Consider the following 23,880-nt stretch of genomic DNA (forward strand, 5'->3'; position numbering starts at 1 on the left):
CTTAAACTATGTCTGTTGATAGTCATGGAAATGTCAAAGTCTATAGTTCTAGAAATGAAACAAGTCAATACCCACAAAAGGGACACAACTCAATGTGCCCAGAATCTATTCCAGTGGCACACTTGCATGGCCTTAGTATAATACTTTTCTAAAGACAATAGATGATCAAGTACATCCATTGTCGAGGCCTACCCCCTCTGCACTCCAGCATGAAGGCAAATGTTTAAAGGTTTTGATGGAGTACTGAGCTTCCAACCCTTACTGAAAAGGGAGATCCATTCTTTTTGCCAACTTGGCAGAAAAGAAAACATAATATGAGGTTAAACAGAAGTATGGTTACCCCCTGGCCAGTTTTATACGGGCATGACCACATTTTAATATTGTGCCGGTACACACATTAGAAAAACCACCTATAGCTGGTATTTGGTCCCTTACAAGAAAAATCTTTCACATGAGTTCTACGGCAGCCCTATCGGTCCCTGACTGACAACTGAAGTGAACAAAGGCAGAACGGCCATGTTAAAAATGAATAGACTATCCAAAAAGCTCAACTCAAGAATCATGCCTGGGCCTTTGCAAGATCTTAAAAACGCGAGCAGAAGGTCGCAGCCCCATACAGAAGCCATGGGTACTTGGACAAATCCAACACAATTAATTCTAACATTGCTCCATGGGGCCTCCTCTTCAATGGATATCAGTGTGATGGTAAAGAGCGCATAATGCATCTGAATCTCCATTGGAAATCCAAGAACAGGGTCTCAGTCACCCTAATAGGCACAGTAGCTACCACCAAAAAAGAATTTTGCGGCACTCTGGAGCCTACTGCAATAGTACCACGGGTCTTTGCTGTGGCAAAAAGATTTCTTTTTAATCACAAAACCTTAAAATGGTCACTTCTAGAGTTCCAGTAGGGAAGGAAAAGCCAAATCCACTCTAGTATGTTTATATGCTCAATAAAAGTCCATAAAATTGAACTACTGCAGTGTGCCTCCTGAAGATATTGTGAAATTCACTTAATGGCCCAGACTTAAATCAATGGCCAGTGTTGCATCTTCTCCACTGTTGGAAAACTGGTTTTAACCAAACATTTCTCATGTTAGGGGGAGACTCACAATTATAATAACCTTTGTAATTACTCTTATGCCTACGATGAGGTCAAATAAGTGAACTGCAAATTTTCAGTGTTTTCTATTCAGTACCAATCGGATGAATACTTGAGGAACTTTTTAATAAGGTGTGAAAATTGACACTGTAGATGTCCGGAGAGGCTATTGAGGCTGTCTGGTGTGAAGGGTGATTCTTCCAGTAGCCTCCTTTTTAGGTCTCGCCTGTCGATGCGCATGCGCATCGAGCTTGCGAGACTATGGGGGCTTATCCACTCTTTGTCCAACTTGCAAGGAATCGTGGCGATTCCTTGCAGTGCCCGTGACTTTAAGCTCAATGCGCATGAGCATTGAGCTTAAAAGCGCGTGCACATGCCCCCAGCCGCCTGCCTTGCCTACTCTCCCGCCCCCTCACTTCTTGATTGCACGGCCGCTAGGCCGTGCCTCCCCTACTCTCCTCCCCCCTCCTCCTCCTACTCTCCTCCCCTGTCTGCCTGCCGTGTCGCACCTCTCCCCTCTCCGCCCCCTCCCCTGCCCGCCATGCTCTCCCCTCCTCTCCTTTCCCACGCTCGCCTCCTGAAAGTCGTCTTCGTTTTGTCTCACCGCTCTCCGTTTACTTTCCTGCCTCCCCCTCTTTCACCCCTTTCTATTTTATATCCCCAATTTTCTCCTTTTTAGTTTTTATTTATTCCACTTCCCCAGCAGCACCGCACACACGCCCCTCCCCCGCTGTCCCCTGGAGCAGCGCGCAGACACCCGCTCCCTCCCCCGGTGACATGTCTCTCGCTGCCTCTGTTTGTGTTGGTGCAGCGAGAAATGTTCTGTCACAATCCCGTCCGTCAAATCCGGCTTCGTATCCTCACTCACAATGTCACGGGCACCGCGGCCTGTGCCCTCACACCTCCGACGACCACTCGGTGCAAATACGGACTCTCTCCCTCAGTACTGCGTCATCAGTGCCTCCCACGGCGACCCCCTCTTCCAACAGACCACCCTCCCAGACCAGCAGCCCTCCTCTCCCTTTCACCCCACAGAAACCGTGCCCGCACTCATGACGTACACGCCGTCCTTTCCTACCCACACACCTGCACTCACACTGCCTCTCATCTTCTGCATCTCACAGCGACAGTCTCTCCTATCCCAGGCGTCCCACGCTGAGTCTATTTCAACTCCGGCTTCCCACAATGACCGTTTCTCCCGCCTCATTGACAGTCTCTCGTTTCCAGTGTCTCTATCTCCTGCATCCCACACTGACAGTCTCTCTCGTATCCTGCACGCCACACTGACAATCTCTCTCATTTGCTGCACCCACCCTACATGACAGTCTCCCACGCCTCGTACACCCAGCAATTACAATATCTTACGTCCCCTGCACGCCACACCGACGGTCTCGCTCGCCTCCTGCACTCCATACTGACAAGTCTCTCTCTCATCCTGCACGCCACACTGACGGTCTCTCTCGCCTCCTGCACTCCACACTGACAAGTCTCTCTCGAATCCTGCACGCCACACTGACGCTCTCTCTCATTCCTATACTCCACACTGACAGTCTCTCTCGAATACTGCATGCCACACTGACGCTCTCTCATTCCTATACTCCACACTGACAGTCTCTCTCGAATACTGCACGCCACACTGACGCTCTCTCTCATTCCTATACTCCACACTGACAGTCTCTCTCGAATCCTGCACTCCACACTGACGGTCTTTCTCGCCTCCTGGATCTTAGGCTGGCAGTCCCTCTCATCTCCAGCATTCTACAGTGACACTCCTCTTTCATCCTGCATGTCTCAGCTGCCTTTTAAATCATCTACGCTCCGCGCTCCACCAGACAAAGGCACCACGAAGCTTTGCTGAGCGGCTATAACTGTCAATGCCTAGAGCGTGGAAACAAATGTCTGGAGCTCGTGTTACAAACACCCTACAGTTGTAGCTAACATGGCATAGCCTCGGGCAACTAATGGTATAATATTGTGCTCTCCATAGCTACACAGTCCTGGACGGCTGCATTGCCCATTGTTGCTCCACCGGGGCAAGAGCTGTGCCACCCTTTGAAGATCCCCGCTGGCTTTGTAAATAAGCCCCGTCTGGGTTATATATATGCCATTTGGCTATCATTAACATCGAGCAGAAGACCTTTCTGTGCCTCCCCTACTCTCCTCCCCCCTCCTCCTCCTACTCTCCTCCCCTGCCTGCCGTGTCGCACCTCTCCCCTCTCCGCCCCACCCCTGCCCGCCGTGCTCTCCCCTCCTCTCCTTTCCCGCGCTCGCCTCCTGAAAGTCGTCTTCGTTTTGTCTCACCGCTCTCCGTTTACTTTCCTGCCTCCCCCTCTTTCACCCCTTTCTATTTAATATCCCCAATTTTCTACTTTTTAGTTTTATTTATTCCAGTTCGTGTGTCACCTCTTTCTTCCTTTGCCCATCCAACCTCCGTTTTTGTTCTGCCTTTGTCCCTGCTCAGCAGCCCCGCATGCCTTCCCCAGCAGCACCGCACACACGCCCCTCCCCCGCTGTCCCCGGAGCAGCGCGCAGACACCCGCCCCCTCCCCCGGTGACATGTCTCTCGCTGCCTCTGTTTGTGTTGGTGCAGCGAGAAATGTTCTGTCACAATCCCGGGAAATATCACCACCTCCGGGGATTATTTATTAACAAGCGGGCTCCTGCCCCGCCTCTCTCCTCATTCGATCTCTCTCATTCGGCTTCTTCTGCTGCTCTCCCCTCCTCTCCTTTCCCACGCTCGCCTGGGAGCCCTAATGAAATGTATTGACGCGGGGGCTTAAAAAGTTTGAAGACTAGGGCTCTAGGGCCTATTGGCTTAGCCTGTGGCCAATGTTAAGCTCCAAACTCCTACGAAAGGTGATGTCACCCATCAAATACAGGTAGCCCCGCCCACACTCCACAAACACCCTCTGCCTAACAGCTGAACAAAGCCACACTTGCGTCGAAGTGGAAAGTCCCCGACGATCTCTGTTCGATCTTTAGTCTGCTTTGCTTTCACTTTCTTTTAAGACAGTAAAGTTAGCATTTCCAGGAAAGGAAGGACACCCACGCGCAGTACATGTGAATGCCCTCACCCTCACTCACCCTCACTCACCCTCAACCCCTCACCCTCAACCCCTCACCCTCAAACCCTCACTCACCCTCACCCTCACCCTCACTCCCCCTCACTCACCCTCAACCCCTCACTCACCCTCACTCACCCTCACCCCTCACCCTCAACCCCTCACTCTCACTCATCCTCACTCACCCTCAACCCCTCACCCTCACTCACCCTCACCCACCCTCAACCCCTCACCCTCACCCTCACTCACCCTCAACCCCTCACCCTCACCCTCACTCACCCTCACCCTCAACCCCTCACCCTCAATCACCCTCAACCCCTCACCCTCACTCACCCTCACTCACACTCACCCTCACTCACCCTCACCCTCACTCACCCTCACCCACCCTCAACACCTCATCCTCACTCACCCTCACCCTCACTCACCCTCAACCCCTCACCCTCACTCACCCTCACCCTCACTCACCCTCACCCTCACTCACCCTCAACCCCTCACCCTCAATCCCTCACCCTCACTCACCCTCAACCCCTCACCCTCACTCACACTCAACCCCTCACCCTCACCCTCACTCACCCTCACCCACCCTCACCCTCACTCACCCTCAACCCCTCACCCTCACTCACCCTCACTCACCCTTACTCACCTCAACCCCTCACCCACCCTCACTCACCCTCAACCCCTCACCCTCACTCACCCTCAACCCCTCACTCACCCTCACTCACACTCACCCTCACCTACCCTCACGCTCACCCTCACTCACCCTCAACACCTCACCCTCACACAGTGCAATAGCTCTCAGACCATTTCAGTTACAGCTTTTATAAATATTTATGGCTTTTTTTATTTGTAATTCTTTAGCATTGGCTACAGGAAACAAAAATGCTAAACATTTACAAAAAAAACCCATAAACAATTCTAAAAGCACTAACTCTAATGGTGCGAGACCTATTGCATTTCCAATGCTTGTTTTTGATGACTAGGAGTATCTTCAATAAACTTCATTTAAACATGTTTTTAGTTATCTCTCTTACATCGTAGCTCTGTCTCTTGTGACCGTGCTAGTGGGGCCTTGTGATGGGTGATTAGAACTGAAACGGGTGAAACTGAAACACATTTTTCAAAAGATAAGTTACAACCACCCTAATCAATCAATATGACCGAGCACTGCAAGAATTAAAGAATTACTTGCCTGGGCATTTCAGGGATCCTGCGATTATTTTCCATTTCCAAACCATGTATCACTTTCTGATATTGAAGAGCCTTCTATTTTTCACGTACGTATACTTACAACACCCCTTCTGTGATTTCCATTTCGCCTTCTATGCTATATTTATTACATATATGCCAAACACGCTGATTTAAATTTCGTGAGCGCCTCCTTACCTTGGCCCACTCTCTGGCTTTGATTTTTATCTGGTTGAAGCTCCGTTCCTCAGCGTAAAGTGCCCCCATGAAGGATCCGATGGAAGTGCCGCCCACCATGTCGATGGGGATGCCTGCTTCTATCAGAGCCTTGATGATCCCGACCTGGGAGAATCCCCTGCACAAAAGCAACAGGAAAAACATCTTAACAAAAGAGAGACCACAACCAAGAGAAGTTCAACTCAACAAGTACGGTGAAAATAAATCTATGCTTTTACTTCGCATACATTGTAAGGTAGTGAGGATGAAAAACAAAACAGGAAAAACATCAAATGTGAGGTATCTTAAGAAAATCTACACCCAAGACTGCTCCTTCTCAGCCACCCTTCTTCATGGTAACCCTTTACAGAATCAAAGCACAGACAAGGCTCTGCGTATGCAAATTCTCACTGGTAATCGCCCTCTTTTGCATAAGAGATGTCAATGAAAAGATCAAGGGTGCCATCAATATCATCAAACCTGCTTTGAACCAGAAAACTAAGATATTACTCTGGATGCCATTAGTAATTTACAGTTTAAACAGTAACTTGGATGACCGTCCAAATTACCGGGACGCCACCAATAATTCATTGGAGGTACTTCCATCAGACAACCCCATAAAGTAGCCGTCTGCACCATCAGAACATATAGTTATTTTTAGGCAAAAAGCTCAGTCTTGCAGAGTATTTCAATTGAAAGACCACAGGGCTTGCAAGACTCATGCACCTCGACCAGAAATGCCTCCCGTCAACCAACATGCAGAGCACAAAGAGATGGGGAATGAATCAAACGGGTGCTTCATGCTAGAAAAGTGAATACAAGACTGTATGTGTTGTAACACTAAACAGGCCTTCAGCTAACAACCACAATTCCTGAAGTCCCTGACACCTAATTAACACTTGTGGACAAACAAATCAATGCATAAGCCTCCCTTAGTGGGTAAGGACCTGGGACCTCAAGGTATTGCAACATGTTGGTTGTGTAACCTCATCCAGAAATTCCAAATGCACTTCTTTTGTGAATACAAACTGCCATGCAACCTAATGCGCTAGACAACTTTATAAAGGCAGACGGCCCCTCTGCCAGAGAAGAACACGTCATTATTAGCAAGACTATAAAAGGGTGCAAAACAGATAAAGACAAAAGCATGCGTTCCCTTTCAGTCTAGTTGAAGGACAAGATACCCATTGTGCTCGGGCATAAATCAAGCCTATGCTAGAATAAACAGGGAACTTCAGAGTCTAGAACTGACTCAACTGTTCTTCACTGATCAAATACATTTTTACAGCAAGACTGCAACAGTAAAATGTTTACAATTTGTATATAAATCTATGGTAGCAGACCTGTAAGCACTCAGAAAAACACATACGCGTCAAGCAGGAGTGTCAGGGCATGGGGTTACTAACCATCCACCTTCTCTCTAGCATTTGCCATTTGGTAGCAGGTCTGGGCAACAATTTTAACTTCAGATTAAATCTAGGCGGGCAGAAGGGCATCATGAAAGAGAACCAGGAGCCTCCGCGTTCCAATTTGAGGACCTGAAGTATCCACTATAGTCAAAGCAAGATCCAAATAAGAAGCCCCTGAGACACAAGCCATTGAATCTCTACTCCTCCGAAGCAGTTCGGAGATCCTGTTTCTTGTTCAAAGACCCCACTGAGGGAGCAGTGCCATCACTCGTTAGGTTTCCAGGCTCTAGAAGACTTTCCCCCACCAATTCTGAGCTTCCATGCTGTCACAAGGAAGTTAGATGGCAATGAAGATAACTAGTTACCCAATAGCATTACTTTTTGGGAGACCCCCCAGCAGAAGGAAAAAACCCTAGATACTTATGTTTGAACCCAAAGACCTGTTTTATGAGTGTCAGCGGGTAATGTTAAAGCAAAGGAAGAGGCTCACCAGGTCAAGAGAGAGCAGACTCTGCTGGTAGGCATAAAGAGATTGATACTTAATGCTTCAAACACCAAAGGGGATAAAAGAACAAGTCTTCGAAGAGACTAATGATCTTTTCAGAAAAAAAGTAGAAAGGTAGTAAATCATTTGAGGAGAAGGCTCTGTTGCACAGTAGAGAGGCTGCAATAGAAGGGTCTGTATTTCTTTTTGAAATGAGGGATCTACAGAAAACTTCTTCCAATGCAGAAGCAAACATAATGCTGAAGGGGAGAAGTCCTCTGGCAAGGGTTGCAGAGGATGCATGGGAAGAATGGGGTGTCAAAGGGGTGAATACAGTGCGCTCCCTGGACACAGGAGGAAAAGTGTAAGGAAGAAAATCTGACTGCCACTCACGTTCAGGACCAAGAGACATGGCGGGGAAATCAGAGAGAGTGGAGACACCATGGGGGGGAGAAGAACAAGTTACTTCCCTCCGGTAATACCTTATCTGGTAGAGACTCTATAAAACCACAGGTTTCTTACCTTAGAATTATCTCCAGGCATCAGATTGGATCCAGAAACGTTTGCGCAGTATTCCTGCACACTGGTAGGTGACGTCATTCGGCTCCGCATCGGTGGTGTCATCTGCTCTAAAAGTGAGTAAGTGGGACCTACACAGGAACCACCTCAGCACACTCGGTTTCACAACTTTCCTCGCCAGGAGCGCAGAGCCATGATGAAGACTGACCACAAGTGTCAGTGTCTAGGACCCAATTTAAGAGGAAAATCCTCTACCTTTATTCAGGTCAAGGAGCGGGGAGGATGAGAGGGTCAGTAAGGAATCTGCAGCTAAAAAAAATCTCTACCAGATAAGGCGCTACCAAAGGTAAGTAACCTGTTCATCAGATATAGACTTCTAGATGCAAATTCCTTATCTCAGAATAGATATCCAACCAATGCCTTCCAGGAGGCGGGTCTGCAAACCCAACTTAAAACAGAAAGTCCTGCAGGACTGAACTGGCAAAATGCCCATTCCGATGGACCTGACTTGACCAGGTAGTAGTGCTTTGTGAAAGTGTGCAATGAAGCTCACATAACTAAACACAAGGAGATTATGGACAGAGCGCTGAAGCTTTTCAGACACTCATCGCCAGTCACATATCTGGGTTGAATCCATCATCGTCCTTTAGCTCACTTCGCCATCCCAGTTCAGACACCGCTATATGCAAATCAGTCTGGACACTGTGCCTCATAGGAACAGTCCAGCCTAAACTGCCAAGCCATGTCTTCCCTGGACCGGAAACAAGCATCCCGGGACCGGTTTTGGGCCAACAGCCCTCATCAGCTAGGCCAGCTTGAATCCAGTGGCAAAGCAAGCAAGGGACCCCCGTCTGGGCATACCCTGCCAACTTAGGGCAAACAAAGCAAACACAAGAAGATGATGGATGGAGCGCTGAAACTTTTCAGACACTCACCCCAGTCACAGATCTGGGTTGACCCCATCATCGTTCTTTAGCTCACTTCGCCACCCCAGTGAGTGTCTGAAAAGTTTCAGCGCTCTGTCCATCCTCTCCTTGTGTTTGCTTTGTAAGCCCACATAACTACCCGACAGAAGTCCAAAGGGTAACGCAGTGGTCACAGCTATAGCTCTTGTAAAATGAGCATGCAAGCTCTCAGGTGGTTCTTTTGGGCCAGTTCAATGCAGATTTTTATGCACAGCACAATCCATCGGGAGATTGTACGTTTCTGCACAGCCTTCCCTTTTTTGGCTCCAACATATCCTACAAAAAGCTGGTCAATCACCCAGAATTCTTTTGTATGGTCAAGGTAGAAGGACCACAGGCTTTTTGGATCTAGATTGTGGTCTCCTCTTCATCATAAAGATCCATAAAGATCGTGCAGGGCAAAAAAGGTAGGCAGGGTGATCATCTGGCCTACGTGGAAAGGGCTGACTACCTTCGGGAGGAAGGAGGTACGTGTTTGGAGCACCAGTTTAACAGAATAAAAAGTAGTGTAAGGCTTGTGCACTGAGACGGCACCAGAAAGGCATTATTGATGGTTAATAATCAATGAGGGCAGTGGTGTAATGGCTCAAAGGAAGCACACATCAGAAAAGTAAAGACCAGGTCCAAGTCCCACTGGGGCATGGGGAATGGCCTGGGAGGGGGGAAGGTGGGGGGGGAACATATGTTGCAAACCTTTCAGGAATCTCGTCACAACGGTGACTTAAAGAAGGAAAGATGGTCCGGCAACGCAAAAACGAAGAAATGGCTGAAAGCAGGCCCTTAACTGTGCCCAGAGCAGAGCAATGCTAGGCCAAAGAAAGAACAGACAGTAGAACCTGAGAAAGAGGAGCAAATAGGGTATCAGAGCTTTTTGATACACACTTTGCCACAAATTTGTCACAACTGCAGCCACATACCAAGTTGGGGGGGACGGCAGGCTACAAGATTAATATCACAGGTTTTGGGAGGATGGTTGAATGCTATCTACTGTCGCCGCTCAATCTCCACGGCCTGGAAGCAGAGAGTGGTGCAGAACCCTCCCCTGCTGCTACGACAGAAGATCCTCCTGAAGAGACAGCTTAACGGGAGGAACAATGTTCATGCTCAACAGCTAGGGATACCAGACACTCCATGCCCTGTCCGGAGCTACATGATTACTTGAGACCGGTTGTTCCTGATCTTCGTGAAAACTCTCAACAGGAGTGGTTTTTGTGTAAAGGCGTGCAGGAGGCTGGAACTCCAGTCGAGACAATAAGTGTCTCGGAGCGAGGGCAGTGAAAGGAATTCCACTTTTCTTTTACAGTAAATATAGTGAATCTAACTTGAAGATGAAAATCACAAGACATCCACTCCAGGATTTGCATAATTTCCTTCTCAACGTTTACATATATACCCACATATTTTCGCACACTGAAACGATATGCTTATATTTTCTCACATTGCTATCCTCTTGATGCTGCTTCCTCCAAGCACAGCCTTAAACTCTTGACATTTCCCAAGTATATGCGCCCAGCCATTACTTGATGCTTCCAGTACCGGAGCTGTTCAGCTGGCCTTGCTGGAGTGGTGGCCTAATGGCCTAATCCGACCGACTGCTCACAGGATTCTAGTGCCTATCTAACGTATCACTAACTCCACATGCAGATTTTGCTGCTTCTCTCTACAGTCTTGCATCCTTAAATTGCATGTTATAAGCATCCCTTATAGGTCTAAATCCTGCATGAAAAACTGATCTATACTTAAATCTACAGCCTCTCCTGTTTCTTCTTCTTTCCGTTGATCCTCTCCTTCCTTTCTTTTCCCGACATGCCTCGTCTTTTACCACAACCTCTCTAACTCACATGCACCATTGCCTTACTGTCTATTAATATATTTCTGCAACTTCCTACAACTCAAAGATCTCTACTGTATTTGAAAGTCTTACCCCTGCTACAGAACAATATCAAGTCTCTTCTACCTCATCTCTAAGATCCAACAAAATATGCATGAACTCACATACCTCCTTTCTACTAATGATCACACTAAATTCCTAGTAATTGTAATCTATCACAAAGGAACTGAAATGAATGCATGGAATGGTTTGTATTAATGCTGGACTAACCATTAACCCTGGGTTCCAGAGCAGCGTGCTGCTCGGCGTAAAGTGCTTCGACGCCTCGTAGGGGTAGTAAGCGCTATTTAAATGCAATTATAATTTGCATGGGCTATAGCCTATAGATTTATTTTCCATCTAATGCCAGGAAGAGGATCAACGCTAAATACGACAATTTTTTAGTAGGGGAGGGAGGAGGGTTCCGATACAAACTGTTGACGACATTTACATTTTCCATATTCGAGATGCACCCAGAACACTGTCATCATTATTTACGGCCCAGATTCAAGTGCTACAGCATTGCGATTGCTTGTGTCAGCTGTCATAACACTGTCACCAAGCCATTGTTATCCTGTTCCGAATCAGCATGCTGAATAATAAGCCGGCGCATCCTAGCAGGGAGGCGCTCATCATTCCGGGTCACGGTGCCATGCCCGCTTCGGATCGAGATATCAATCACCCAGTATGAGCAACATCTGTTTAATCACAGGCTCGGCTTTCGTAATGCGCTTTAATTAGCATGAACCTTCATGGCTGCGAAGGATATTTTTTGAACAGTTACTCTGCGAGCACGGACTTGGCTTTGTATTGGCAATCAGGGATTCTGAAAAGTGACTACATGGTGAGTTCAATGTGAAGAAGTGACGTGTATACAAAGATAAAACAGATGACTCTTCACCAGGGGCGCATCTAGACCCAAACTTGGGGGGGGGGGGGGGGGGGGGAAGAGAAGAAGGGAGCTAACACTTAGAAAAGTTGGGGACGTGGGGAAGTCATCTTCACAGGTGCATTGAAATTACCTGTGTGTGTGTGTGGGGGGGGGGCTTCACTCTTCTGGTACAATACCATGTTGTGTTGTGTCATTATTCTCAAAGATATACATTTATTAATGCATGTTTACGTTCACTGGCAAGTATTGTTGGTCTCAGCATAAGACAACTTAATACTTACAATGGGTTCAGGTTTCTCCCTCGAGCTATTTCAGCAGGATTCATATTGTTGTGTGACACATTCAGCCATTAGCCCTGATGAGTTGAGAAATTTCGGGTCATACTCCACTGAGCCATCAGAGGAAGTATTCCATTAATTGAGCCAACAGGGGTTCTGCAGACAGAATGCCTAAGGTCTGTGTTATAATGTACTTATTGCCATTTCATGTCTCTCCTCTTTGATTCTCTCTCTGCCTACTCAGCCTGCTGTGATGTCATGTAGAATGTTAGGGTCACTTTGTATGTGGCAAGATCAGTTAGTAAGATGGGCTGAGCAGAGTGGACCTAGCTCCTGCTGGGGCTTTATCTAGGCTTTACCAGAGACTACCTGATTTATCAAGGATCTTCCTGTAATTATATACCTACTGATTATACCTGATTAAATCTACTTATACCACCTACAAGAGATGTCTACCTCATTACTTCGTTTTAACACTGGCGACGACGAGGAGAACCTACGTGATCTACATTGATTGGATTTGAATATAGGAAACTGATGAATCACAAAGAAAAAGAAGCTGAAACTCCTGGAACTAAAGAATTTGAACAAGAAGTAACGCATCAAGATTAAGCAAACTGGCTCTCCACTTGCCCCACCAGTGACCAAAGACCGGTCAGCCCCAACGTGGAAAAGCCAGTGCTTGTTGTATTTGGGTGAGTGCTAAATTTATATTGACTTTACTTATTGACTTTGCTGGACTGAACTGACTGTTCCCCAATGTGATCAGACAACAACCTGCAAGCATTAATATGAGGAAAGCTGATCTATGAAGCAGACAGGGGAAGCGCAACATCGTTTTTTGGAAAGTATATAAACTGCTGAATTTATTTACCGCTTTGAAAATTACACTTTACTTGAATTTATGCAAGCTCATGGGAGTTTACACGACATACGCCCACAACTACACTCACTGCACATCTTGTTTTAAAGTGTTTGGCTCTACGCTTAAAGCGCGTCTTGGCAAAAGAAGAAATCTTTAATACAGCGCGTCTTGGCAAAACTAGTGTCCCTCAATTTTGAACATCGATCCAGCGTTTAAGAGACTTCAGCGCGTTTAAGAGACTTCAGCATGTTCTGTTGGGACGAGGCGTTTTTGGTGTACCACAGTTAAAGTGAATGTTACTTCACAATCGGACAAGAGTTTTCCCCTGTGCTGGCCAACTCACCGTTTGTCAAGGTGACGGTTGATGTGGGGAGCTCTTCCCTTTCTGCCTGCCTCCCTAGGAGTGATGACGTATCTGGATTCCTTCGCGGTATTGGTGAAGGTCTCCTTTGACCTTGGTGACGTCAGCGCCTGAGCGTGCACTATTTCCATCAGAAATAGACGCTGAACCACGCTGTGGCGGCCATTTTGGGACATTGGGAAAAATCCCTTTGGATGTACTGTGAATCACGACGTTTAGTTTTGTTGTAAGAAGATCGTGATGTTTTAGTATTCAAATCTAGATCTCGATGTCGATCAGATCTCTTATCATTTTGTTTTTTTTTGCTGGATTTCGTAGTTTTCACCTTGTGGGCCTAAGCGAGCTACTTGCAAAAGCTTCTTATGGTATCATCTCGAGTTATTAATGCTGCATATGACGCTATTCTTTACACATACTGGATTTAACCTGCACCACCTGGACTATGAATGAAGGACAATTGACTGGATTTTCGGGTGAAGTATCGCTCACCTTAGACTACGGTGACCACGTTTTTTTGTTTTAGTTTGTTTTGTTAATAATACCTTGTTTTATAATTACATAATCACAACTTTCTATTGGGGACATGTTACTGTCATTGATATATGTATGACTTTTGAGTGTAAAATGTCTGAATAATATTGTTTTGCGGAAGACGTCGCGAATCTTCCTGTAATAACAATATTCTTTACTTGAAACAGCTCCCCGGAGTTTGAGACACTTTTATCATTGCTGGTCATTGTATTTTTGTCTCTTACTTTCTAGGGTGGTGTTAATTAGTATGAGTGTTTTTTTTTCTTGAAATTGTGTGGTGTGTCCCTTTTAAGATTGTGTGTGAGTGTTTGGTGACTAGTAGTTTTCCTGAGTTTTGTCGTGAGTCTTGTTGATCCATGTTTTGTTTTCCATTGAGTGTGGTTATTCCCTTTGTTCTGTGTTCTGGAGTGTCTTGTCTGCACGTTGTGCTTGGTTTTTCTGAATTTTTAAAACTTGGTCAATTTTGTATAGGATTTTTGACTTAAGGTTTACCTTTAGTTTTTCGGGTGTGTGACGTGGATTAAAGCTTGCCCACAGTTGTACGAGAGTGTCTTAGGTTTTAAGTTACCCTTGGTTTTTGATTAGCGTGTACATGCTGTGTGTGTTTTCTTCACACATGGGTTAAGGGTTACCCTAAGTATTTGGTTTTTCTGGTTGTGCTATTTGGCTACACAGTCTGTGTGTGACGGGTACACACTTATTACCTTCATATAGGGATTTAATACACTTAAAGATTGTATTCCCTGTTTTGCCCCAGTTTATCCGGATTTAGTATTGTGCTTGAATTGTTTTATTGCAGTTTTTGTATATGGCACATTAGATTTTGAATGGAGTTTTGGATTAATTGGTTTTTAGGTTTTAAGTGGAGTTTTGGATTTATTGGTTTTTAGGTTTTGGATGGAGTTTTAAATTTATTGGCTTTTAAGAAAAATTATCTTGCATTGTTTTTCGTTTGTTTTTGATCATTTTCAGGGAGAAGGAGGTATAGTATTGTGTTAATACTGTGTCTTCTTCTTTCAGTTAGAAATGCGAATTCCACCTGTACATTTCTTTTTGTACTTATGATCACTATCCATGGGGAGAGTTGAGTTTGTAGCATTTAGTAATGCATTTCTCTTCTTCTCCTTTTGGTTTCTTTTATTGGTTCCTTTTTTCCTTTTCCTCTTATTGCATTCATTGATGCATTCTCTTTTTCTACATTTCCTTTATATGATTAAGGGATGTTTTGGTTCTATATATTAATACGTTCTCTGTTTCTTTGCTTCCTTTATTTGTTCAGTTATTAAGGAAGGGGATGTGTTATAATGTACTTATTGCCATTTCATGTCTCTCCTCTTTGATTCTCTCTCTGCCTACTCAGCCTGCTGTGATGTCATGTAGAATGTTAGGGTCACTTTGTATGTGGCAAGATCAGTTAGTAAGATGGGCTGAGCAGAGTGGACCTAGCTCCTGGTGGGGCTTTATCTAGGCTTTACCAGAGACTACCTGATTTATCAAGGATCTTCCTGTAATTATATACCTACTGATTATACCTGATTAAACCTACTTATACCACCTACAAGAGATGTCTACCTCATTACTTCGTTTTAACAGTCTGTCCATCTCTAAATAAGGTGGACGGACCAAAGGTTTGGTGGTGACTACCCTGTCGCCAAACTCTAAATCGGGACCTTAGTGCATGAATCGACTTCCTTACAGTCAAGGGGAAGAACACTTCTTGTCCGGGGGTTTGTAACCCACAGAATGTTGAATTTCCATCATTCTAAATAGTATCCCTGAGTTTTGGCTGCCACCAAATATTCTTTTTCTTTGATATACTTAGGCACTTCCGAGGCCTTAAATGGAACCCATATTTGGAAAGACACTCAGGAAACACAGAAACTGAGCACGAAGTGTGATTATCCAAGGTGCCAACACAACACAGAAAGCAATCTCAAAACATATAATATGTATAGAAATCTTGATATCTGTAAATTAATAGTAATACACTTTATAAAAGCTATTGGGCAACACTGCTTGTACTCCGGTTCAATATAGGTCAGTGGAAATTTTACAGACAGCCTGATAGGTGTACTTCAGTGAAATTCTTGTGTGAAGGTAGGTGGACTCATGTATTATCTGCAGGGATCTATGTTTGACCATATGGTAAAAAGTTCAGATTCCAACAGGCCCAACCAGCTGTTCATTTTTCTGAAGTCAGTACAGTAAGTACTAGTGAGGTGAGTAGCACCAAGTATCTTTTATTCACATTTAATTTTATGAGGTGTAAGAGTCATGGCATAAGACTCGGAAAAAGTCTAATCAGAAATGGAATTTGAAAAGGTTCTGGACAACTAGGAATAATTATAGTGTAACGGAAGTGAGTGTGTAAATAACTGTTTAAGGGGCATGCACACAAATCTTGATATGGGACTGGCCCTCTCCCCCAGTGAATAAGACGACTAAAAGGACTATGCCTATACAGTAAGAATCATGCTGTCACTACCACAAACCCCCAAAGCCTGGACAGTGAGTATTTTCTTGACTTTAGAGCAATCCTCTGGGGCCTAAAGCTATGCAACATGGAGATGCATCAGTGATCTTGACGGATTGTTGGGATCACTGAAGGAAAAGACTGCAACCGGTAAAACAACAAAGGCAAGCAGCACACTCTTCAGCACCATGCAAGGGACTTTTTGTCCCAACGTAGGGCCATATGTATCATAGTTCCGTTTTGCGAATTCTAAATAGCGATTTTTAAGGAATCGCTATTTAGAATTCGCAAACCGGTATGTATGTAAAAAAATCGCTTCTGTTTAGCGATTCCTTAACATTCCTAATTTGTGATTAGCAAATTGCTAATCGCAAATTACCCATTCATTTCTATGGGCCTGGAGGCCCATAGGAATGAAGGGGAAATTTGCGATTAGCAATTTGCTAATCGCAAATTAGGAATATTTTCAAGGGTGCAAGGGTATCTCAAGAACACCCTGCTGCACCCCTGAAAATGACATGTGGGGGCATATGGCTCACATACATGCCGAGCGTCATATGGCACTTTTGGTTTTTTTTTAAATTGCTTTTTTAAAAGAATTCGCAACTTACCACCAACTAGAAGTTGGTGGTAATTTGCGAATCCTTATGGGCATTTTTGCATTATTTTTTCTTTGATACATTGCATTTAAGGAATCGCAGAATTTGCGATTCCTTAAGTGCAATCGCAAAATAAGGAATAGCAAATTTTGCGATTCCTTATTTTGCAGGAAAAATGTTACATACATACCATTCAGCAAGTTAGCATTCGCAAAGGCCGAAATTCGCAGAATTTCGGCCTTTGCGAATGCTAATTAGCTTGATACATATGGCCCATAGATTTTGTCTTTAGCGACTTCAGCAAAACAAGGTTATTTGTCAATAATAATCTCACTAAAAGACTGGGATGAGGTATCTTCTGTTCCAGAATGTGCCCCAGAGGCTCATGTACAAGTGATGTCAACCAGTTTCCTATGGTTGGCATATTTCACTTCTATAAGGACCTCCTGTACCTACGTAAAAGTGGTGACTCTAGACAGTCTTGACTCTTGTCTGACAGCATCTTCTGATTTCTTAGGATTGCTACACCTTCACTATCCCGTGTCTCACTGGGGGATAATACAAACGTGTCTCTTGATTTTCTTATGTCACATCATTTCCAACCCTGGGTGGATCCCATAAACTCATATGAATGGGAGAGCTTGATCCTCTTATGTAAGAGCATTTCTACTTGAGTGCACCATGTAAGAACAGTGCTGTTGATCTGCATTGGGTCATGTCCTTTCTTAGCCTAGGCTACCAGCTTCCCCTTGCTCAAAAAGCATAATGGGGACAGCTCACCCTTCAGTCACCATAACAAATGATGATGGCAAGAATAGTAGGGAAAAAGGAGGCAAATGTGGTTCAGTTTCCCACATCTTTCAGTTTCATGCCAGGGTTAAGCACAGCCACACATTTTTTGCTTGCTTTGCTTGGAGCAAGCCTCTGAACCTCACACACAACTCCAAATTACTTCCAACAAAGACCACAATACGAAACACACACTCTACCAGTCAAGTATCATAACCTAAGTAGATGCTTACTCAAACACCCCCCCAAAAACTTTGAGGCATCATACGGGGTAGAAAAGTGGTATATAAATACTACAATATAACATAGTACTCTACAAAGCAACCTCTTTAGCTATGGTTATTATCCTGTGACCACAATATGGCGTAGCATAAAGAAACTGGTAGGAAGTCCACTTCGTTAACTATCTGGCAAATAGGAACCTGTCCTAAACAAATGTACATTTATTCTAATTAGTATACAATCAGGCAAACTAAGGTAGATTCATTTTAACCAAAGAACACATTTTGAGACTGAACATCTGTGTACTATGTTTTACTCAACTTTACTCATTCGTTGTTGTCATTCACTTAGTACAAAGTTCCTATTAAGAGAAAGGCATAGTGCAACGATTTCTGGAGGCACAGGCAAACACATTTTGAGTCTGTGAACTCCTCAAGAGGGGTATATTTACAGCTTCCGGCTGCAATATGGGACTGTGTACATGGACATCAATTCACCAAAATGCTAGGGGTAGTGGAAGTGAATTCACATGCCCCTTGACCTTCACTTTCACTCACACATACATATGCTTATACATACACACACACACACACACACACACTCACACATACACACACTCTGCCTACACATGCACACATATTCAGACATACACACACTCTCTTACATAAACACACTCAAAACTGCAAGCACGCACACAATATGCATACATTTAAAAGCTTTCTTGCTGCCTACCTCAGCTGCGAGGGAAAGTTGTATTCCAGCTATTTGTACTCCATTTTTTATCAAACTAATAGTGAATAATCTAATATTATTCACTATTAGTATAATACAAAATTGACAAAAAAGGTGAGTGAAGCCCCCACCAACGTCCATAAGGATGAGCTGCTTCTGTTCTTGCCACTGATTTTGCCACTGCTGACGCTAGGGGTTGCAAAGGCAGTGCCAGGGGTCAAAAGAGGCATACCATGGGTCGCAGCAGCGACCCCTGGTGAACCCTAAATGACGTCCATGACTGTTTGATCCCTATTCCTGGTTGTGCGGTAAGACAGTAGTACACCACTTAAGATGCATTTGAATAAACACATTAGAGTTGAATGCTCACAACAAATAACGTTATATCATGCATTATTTTGGTAAAGTTATGATTTGTATAGCTCTAGGTCTTTAAAATAAAATTAAGAGTTACTTACCTTTGGTAACCCAAAAAAACCTAATAAAATCTGTTTTAAAAAAAAAAAAACTCACCTTCGGTAACGGTGTATCTGGTAGAGACGTTGTCTAGCAGTAGATTCCTTAATTTATAATATCCCCAGGCGTCAGATTGGATCCGGATTTTTTTGCTGCAGCAGCAGCAGCACCTCTGCACGCCGTGGGACAGCGCCACACAACCCCGCCCTGACATCATCCACGTACGTGACGTCAGCGAAGTCAAATAAGTCCCTCCCAGCGCGCTGATGTCAGTTTTCTTTGGAGAAACTTTTCCGCTACACAACGTGGAGCCTCCAACAAAAAACTGTCAAAGTATGGGAACAGTGTGCGAGGGATGAAAAATCCGTGAAGAAAGAAGGGGGATGGTGCAAGACACCATCGCAAAAGACAGAGTTAGACACTGCCTACATATAAGTGAAAAAGCTGTGGGAAAGAGCCCCGCAAGCTAAGCGAAGACCCTTCCCCAAGTGCAACAAGGGAAGAATATCTCAACAGACAGAAATAGACTGTCATTACCATGTAGAACTGTGTCGTCCAGCAAGAACGGAGCACAGGGAGCAACAGTCCACTGCAGGAAGGTATGAAAAGACTGGCACTGCCCCTACAGTAATGGAGGTCTGAAACAGAGGCCAACAGATCCCCAGAGAAGACGACTGTAGAGGAGAACAGAACCCCGAGTCAATAGAGAAGGCAGGAGGGAGGGAAGGCAGCAGGAGAAGAAAAGAAAAAGAAGACGAATCTCCTGGTGAAGGTGAATCAAAAGGCACCATTTTACAGGAAAGTAACCCCTTGGAGGGAGTCAGCTGTATTATGGCAATTCTCAAAGGCGCGCAACAATTTGAGCACCCGTGAGAGAAAACCAATGGCAACTGAAAGAGGCTGGTGGAGGCTGGAGGCTGGTGGAGAACCCCACTTGGCAAGGTCCTCGAAGAACAGGAGGCTGGGTGGGCGTTAAGGAATCTGCAGCTAGACAACGTCTCTACCAGATACACCGTTACCAAAGGTATGTAACTCGTACATCTGATAGAGACATCTAGCCACAAATTCCTTAACTTAAAATAGATACCACAGCCATACCCCAAATGGGAGGTGGGTCTGCGATAGAACAACAGGAAGCGCCAAGCAGTGGAGCTGTCAACAGAGTGACGGACAATGGGGGAGGCTGTGGCGGAACATCTGGACAGCAACCCGATTAGCTTGGAGAGCAAAAGATAACGGAATGTAAGACATCCCAAAAATGCCAGGATTGCGCTACACTATAACCGTATAAGAATGACAGGTAGAACTGGCACCAGTCCTATACCAGACAAAAGAAAGGGAGAGAGGAAGAAGGACCACTCTCAGCTTAATGGTGCACAATTTGGACACCGACCAAAGGATGAGGAGAACATGAAGAGATGTAACCAGACTAGCCCACGGAAGGAAGGCTGGAGGAGGTACAGCCAAGAACCAATGGCAAGAAGTAGAAACTGAGACGTTTTGAGAATAGCAAGCGGGAACAGAACATGCCAAGTGCACACCCAGTCCCAAAAGGGAGAACAGGGGCGAACAGCAGCAACCTAAGGCCAGCTGAAGCAGGTGACCACAGGAACATGCACCTGCAACGGCCATGGAGATCACAAGGTGGCGTAGCTAAAAGAAGCATATGACTGCCCGACTGGGTAGCTGGAAGGCTAAAGTGAGAATCAACCCACAAATACATACACGCAGGAAGTAGACCAAGGACAACCGCTATCAGAATAGCTGTCCAGCAGGCCTAGCTAATACACTAGTAGGATGATACCTAGGAAGAGGCACCTCCGAAGGAAGTGGCAGCAGAGGCACCCAAGCACCAAGACGTAGAAATGTGGGAAGAGTCTCAGACTCTGAGACCAAACCCTCCAACTGGAGGGAGGAACCGGCGTCCTGAAAGAGATAAGTACAATGTCTGAACACTAATAAAAGGAGCAGTTGTAAAACGGGGAATCCACCACAGTAAGAGGAAGCAAAGAGGGACCTTATTGGCAATCCTGCAACCAACACTGAAAGGGTCCCCAACACATTGAGACATAAGACCAGACCTGGCAACCTCGAAGAGAGGTGACGAGGGAGGAAGAGGAATACCCATGGCAACCGGCAAATGGCCATCTATTGTAACTTTTAATGAACTTTCAATGAAGTTTTGTATAAATGATTTAATATGGTCTTTGACTGTTTTAATATTACCTTATTCTATTTTAGGAATTGTACATGTATTTTAGCTACTGTAAATTTTGTTACATGTCTTTTACGATTTAATTATCGAATAAAGACTTCTTGAAATTGAATTGATATATATATATACACATAAACGAGCCAGGACTATGCAACATGGCCGTGCAGGAGCAGACCTAATACCGAAATGGCAGGAGGTAGCCGCATTAGAGAGGAGAAACACCATGAAACCCTCCCAAGGAGGTAAAACAGGCAAAAGGCAAGAAAACCCATGGCGATCAGAAGATGGCGCCAGGGCAGAACTTCGAGCACCGTACAACGGAACATAACAGCACCAGGTAATGCCTAGAGCCCACGGGATCTCTAGGCATCTCTAGGCCCAGTTGAGACAAGCAGAGCTATATAATAGCATACAAGTACCCCACATGGAGTATGCATACCCCAAAAAATGGGGAACACCTCTTAGTGCAAACCACAGAAAGAGGACCAGACACAGCAAGCAGTGGAACACTGCCACAGCAGACCAACTGTCAGCTCAAAAGCAAAATGCATCCAAAGGATGCCAAATGAAAGGGTAATCACCCTCAACCATACGAAAAGAAGACCTAAGGCGTACTGCCCATCTAAAACACAGAAAGCATCTAAAGGATGCTAAATAAAAGGGTACCACCACGGAAGACAGACCTACGTGGGAGGGCGAAAGCCTGCAAGAGAGCGCTGAACCGCTGATTCGGCATGAGCATCAAACAGCAAAACCCCATCAAAAGGTAAATCAACCAGCCGCTCCTGGATAATCTACGGGAAGACGCTATCTGGCCACCAGCCATAGCCCGGCCTAAGGAATCCGCAGTATCCAAGGCTGAGCGGATCGTGAATTTGGCAAGGTCAAAGCCATCCTGGAGGAGATGAAGGAGGTCAACACGAGCGCCTTCAGAGGTGGCAGGAAGCAAAGACTCTGCAGAGTCCCACAGGGCAGAGGTAGCCCGCGCCAAAACACACACTGTATTTAAGGACCGTAGGGCAGCATTAGTGGAGGCAAAGATGTTCCGACCCCATCACTCAAGCCATCTGGACTCCCGGGAGGGAGGATGCATTAGCCGGGGCAAGGAAGAGAAGGCAGTTTGCAAAACCAACAAACCCCTGCACATCAGGGTGCAGGGTGCACAACAAGGCAAACAGTATCATGTGGAGCAGGACAGTGGCGGTGGAAAACTGAACAAGCTACCGGATCACCTGAAGCAGGCTGAACCCAGGTACCCAAAAGGGCATCATAAAGGGAAGCCTCAAAAGGCAGGAGCGGCTCCACATTCCCGGACCCACGGTGAAGGACCTCAAGAAGAGGGTCCACAGACAAGGGGGCTGAAGGGGGTTGCATGTTCAAAATGCGAGTGGCCAAGGAGACCACTCTTAAAAAAGCTGCACTAGCCTAGGTAGCCCTCCGTGGAGTGGACAGCAGCTCAAGTAGGGGAGAGCTGTAAGCTCACCCTCCCAAGACACTGAGGGTGCGACCAATGCCCACACTTAAGGGTGCCCCATTGAAGAATGAGGATCCTGGTGAGGCTCTTGAGGAGGCGAAGAGCCTGCCGGGTCTGGAGGCTCCCGAGGAGGCTCAACAAATTCGAAGGGTGGTACAGGCAAGAATACATCTGGTGTCGCCGGGCGTGAGGGCAACACCAAGCTCTCTCCAGAGGCTTCCGGGGAAGAGTCAACAACCCGGCATCGATGCGGCGACAAAACGACGTTTGTTGGCACTGATTGTGCCTCGTCAGGCGCCGACTCTACTTCATCCGGGGTCGAGTCAGCCCCGTCTGGCGCAGAGACCACGACAAGCTCCCCTTCCGAAGAAGGAGAGGGAGAAGGCGCCGGAGCCGAGGAGGCAAGAAGTGGAGGAGGAGCCGTGGAGGCAAGGTTATGGCGCCGACCCCGGCTCCGGACAGGTGGCCGCCTGCCCGGAAGGCTGAGGCAGGCTCAAAGCAACGCTCTGAGCACCGGCAACCACCTGCGACGCCACAGGAAGTACCGCAGGACTATGCGGTGCGGCAGCGGTGTCGTGGGTCGTAGAGGGGGACCCAGCCAGGCCGTGCCCTGACGTCACCATGTGGACCGTAGAGGGGGACCCAGCCGGGCTGCACCCTGATGACACCACATCTCCGACATCCCTGGGGGGCAAAGACTCAATCGTCGCTGGGGGCGAACCCACTGGTGAGTCCGTTGGGGATCCCGCAAGAAGCAGAGGCCCCAAGGACGTCCCAGGAACGGGAGAGGACCCAAGGGAGGCCTGTAAGGCCGCGGCATAGGCCTCCATTTGGGCCCGAGTCGCCCCCGCACCCGGATAAGGCGGATAGAGAGAAGGGCGACTGTCGGGAGCGCACATCCGGACTGTTCCGGGAACCAGTGCCCCTGACAACAGAAGAAAGTGAGGTAGAAGACCTCGGCGACATGCGCCTCGATTTACCTAGAAGCGGCAAACAGCGGCTCCGGGCCCCAGAGGGCGATCGACAGCGGAACCGTAAAGTAGATGGACCTGCCGGCGAGGAAAAGGCCGGGGGACAAGACGACTCCAACCGGGACAGCTGTGCCGAAAGAAGCTTCATCCGGCGTCCCCGTCGGGACTTCGGCTTGAGGTGTTGGCAGGCGTAGCAGTCCGTGGAGTCGT

The 23,880-nt window shown here is 46.3% G+C and overlaps 1 protein-coding gene across 4 annotated transcripts in view; it reads right to left on the reverse strand.

Moving 5' to 3' along the window:
• The window catches only part of PNPLA7 (patatin like domain 7, lysophospholipase), a 1,524,034-nt gene that overhangs the window by 424,051 nt on the left and 1,076,103 nt on the right, over positions 1–23,880 (reverse strand). For all 4 annotated transcript variants that reach the window (XM_078642105.1, XM_078642108.1, XM_078642106.1 and 1 more), the window contains one exon: positions 5,548–5,704. In XM_078642105.1, the coding sequence (XP_078498231.1) occupies positions 5,548–5,704 (157 nt within the window). The remainder of the gene's footprint in view (positions 1–5,547; positions 5,705–23,880) is intronic.

The sequence above is a fragment of the Lissotriton helveticus genome, chromosome 5_1 (assembly GCF_964261635.1).
Source record: "Lissotriton helveticus chromosome 5_1, aLisHel1.1, whole genome shotgun sequence".
NCBI classification, from domain to species: domain Eukaryota; kingdom Metazoa; phylum Chordata; class Amphibia; order Caudata; family Salamandridae; genus Lissotriton; species Lissotriton helveticus.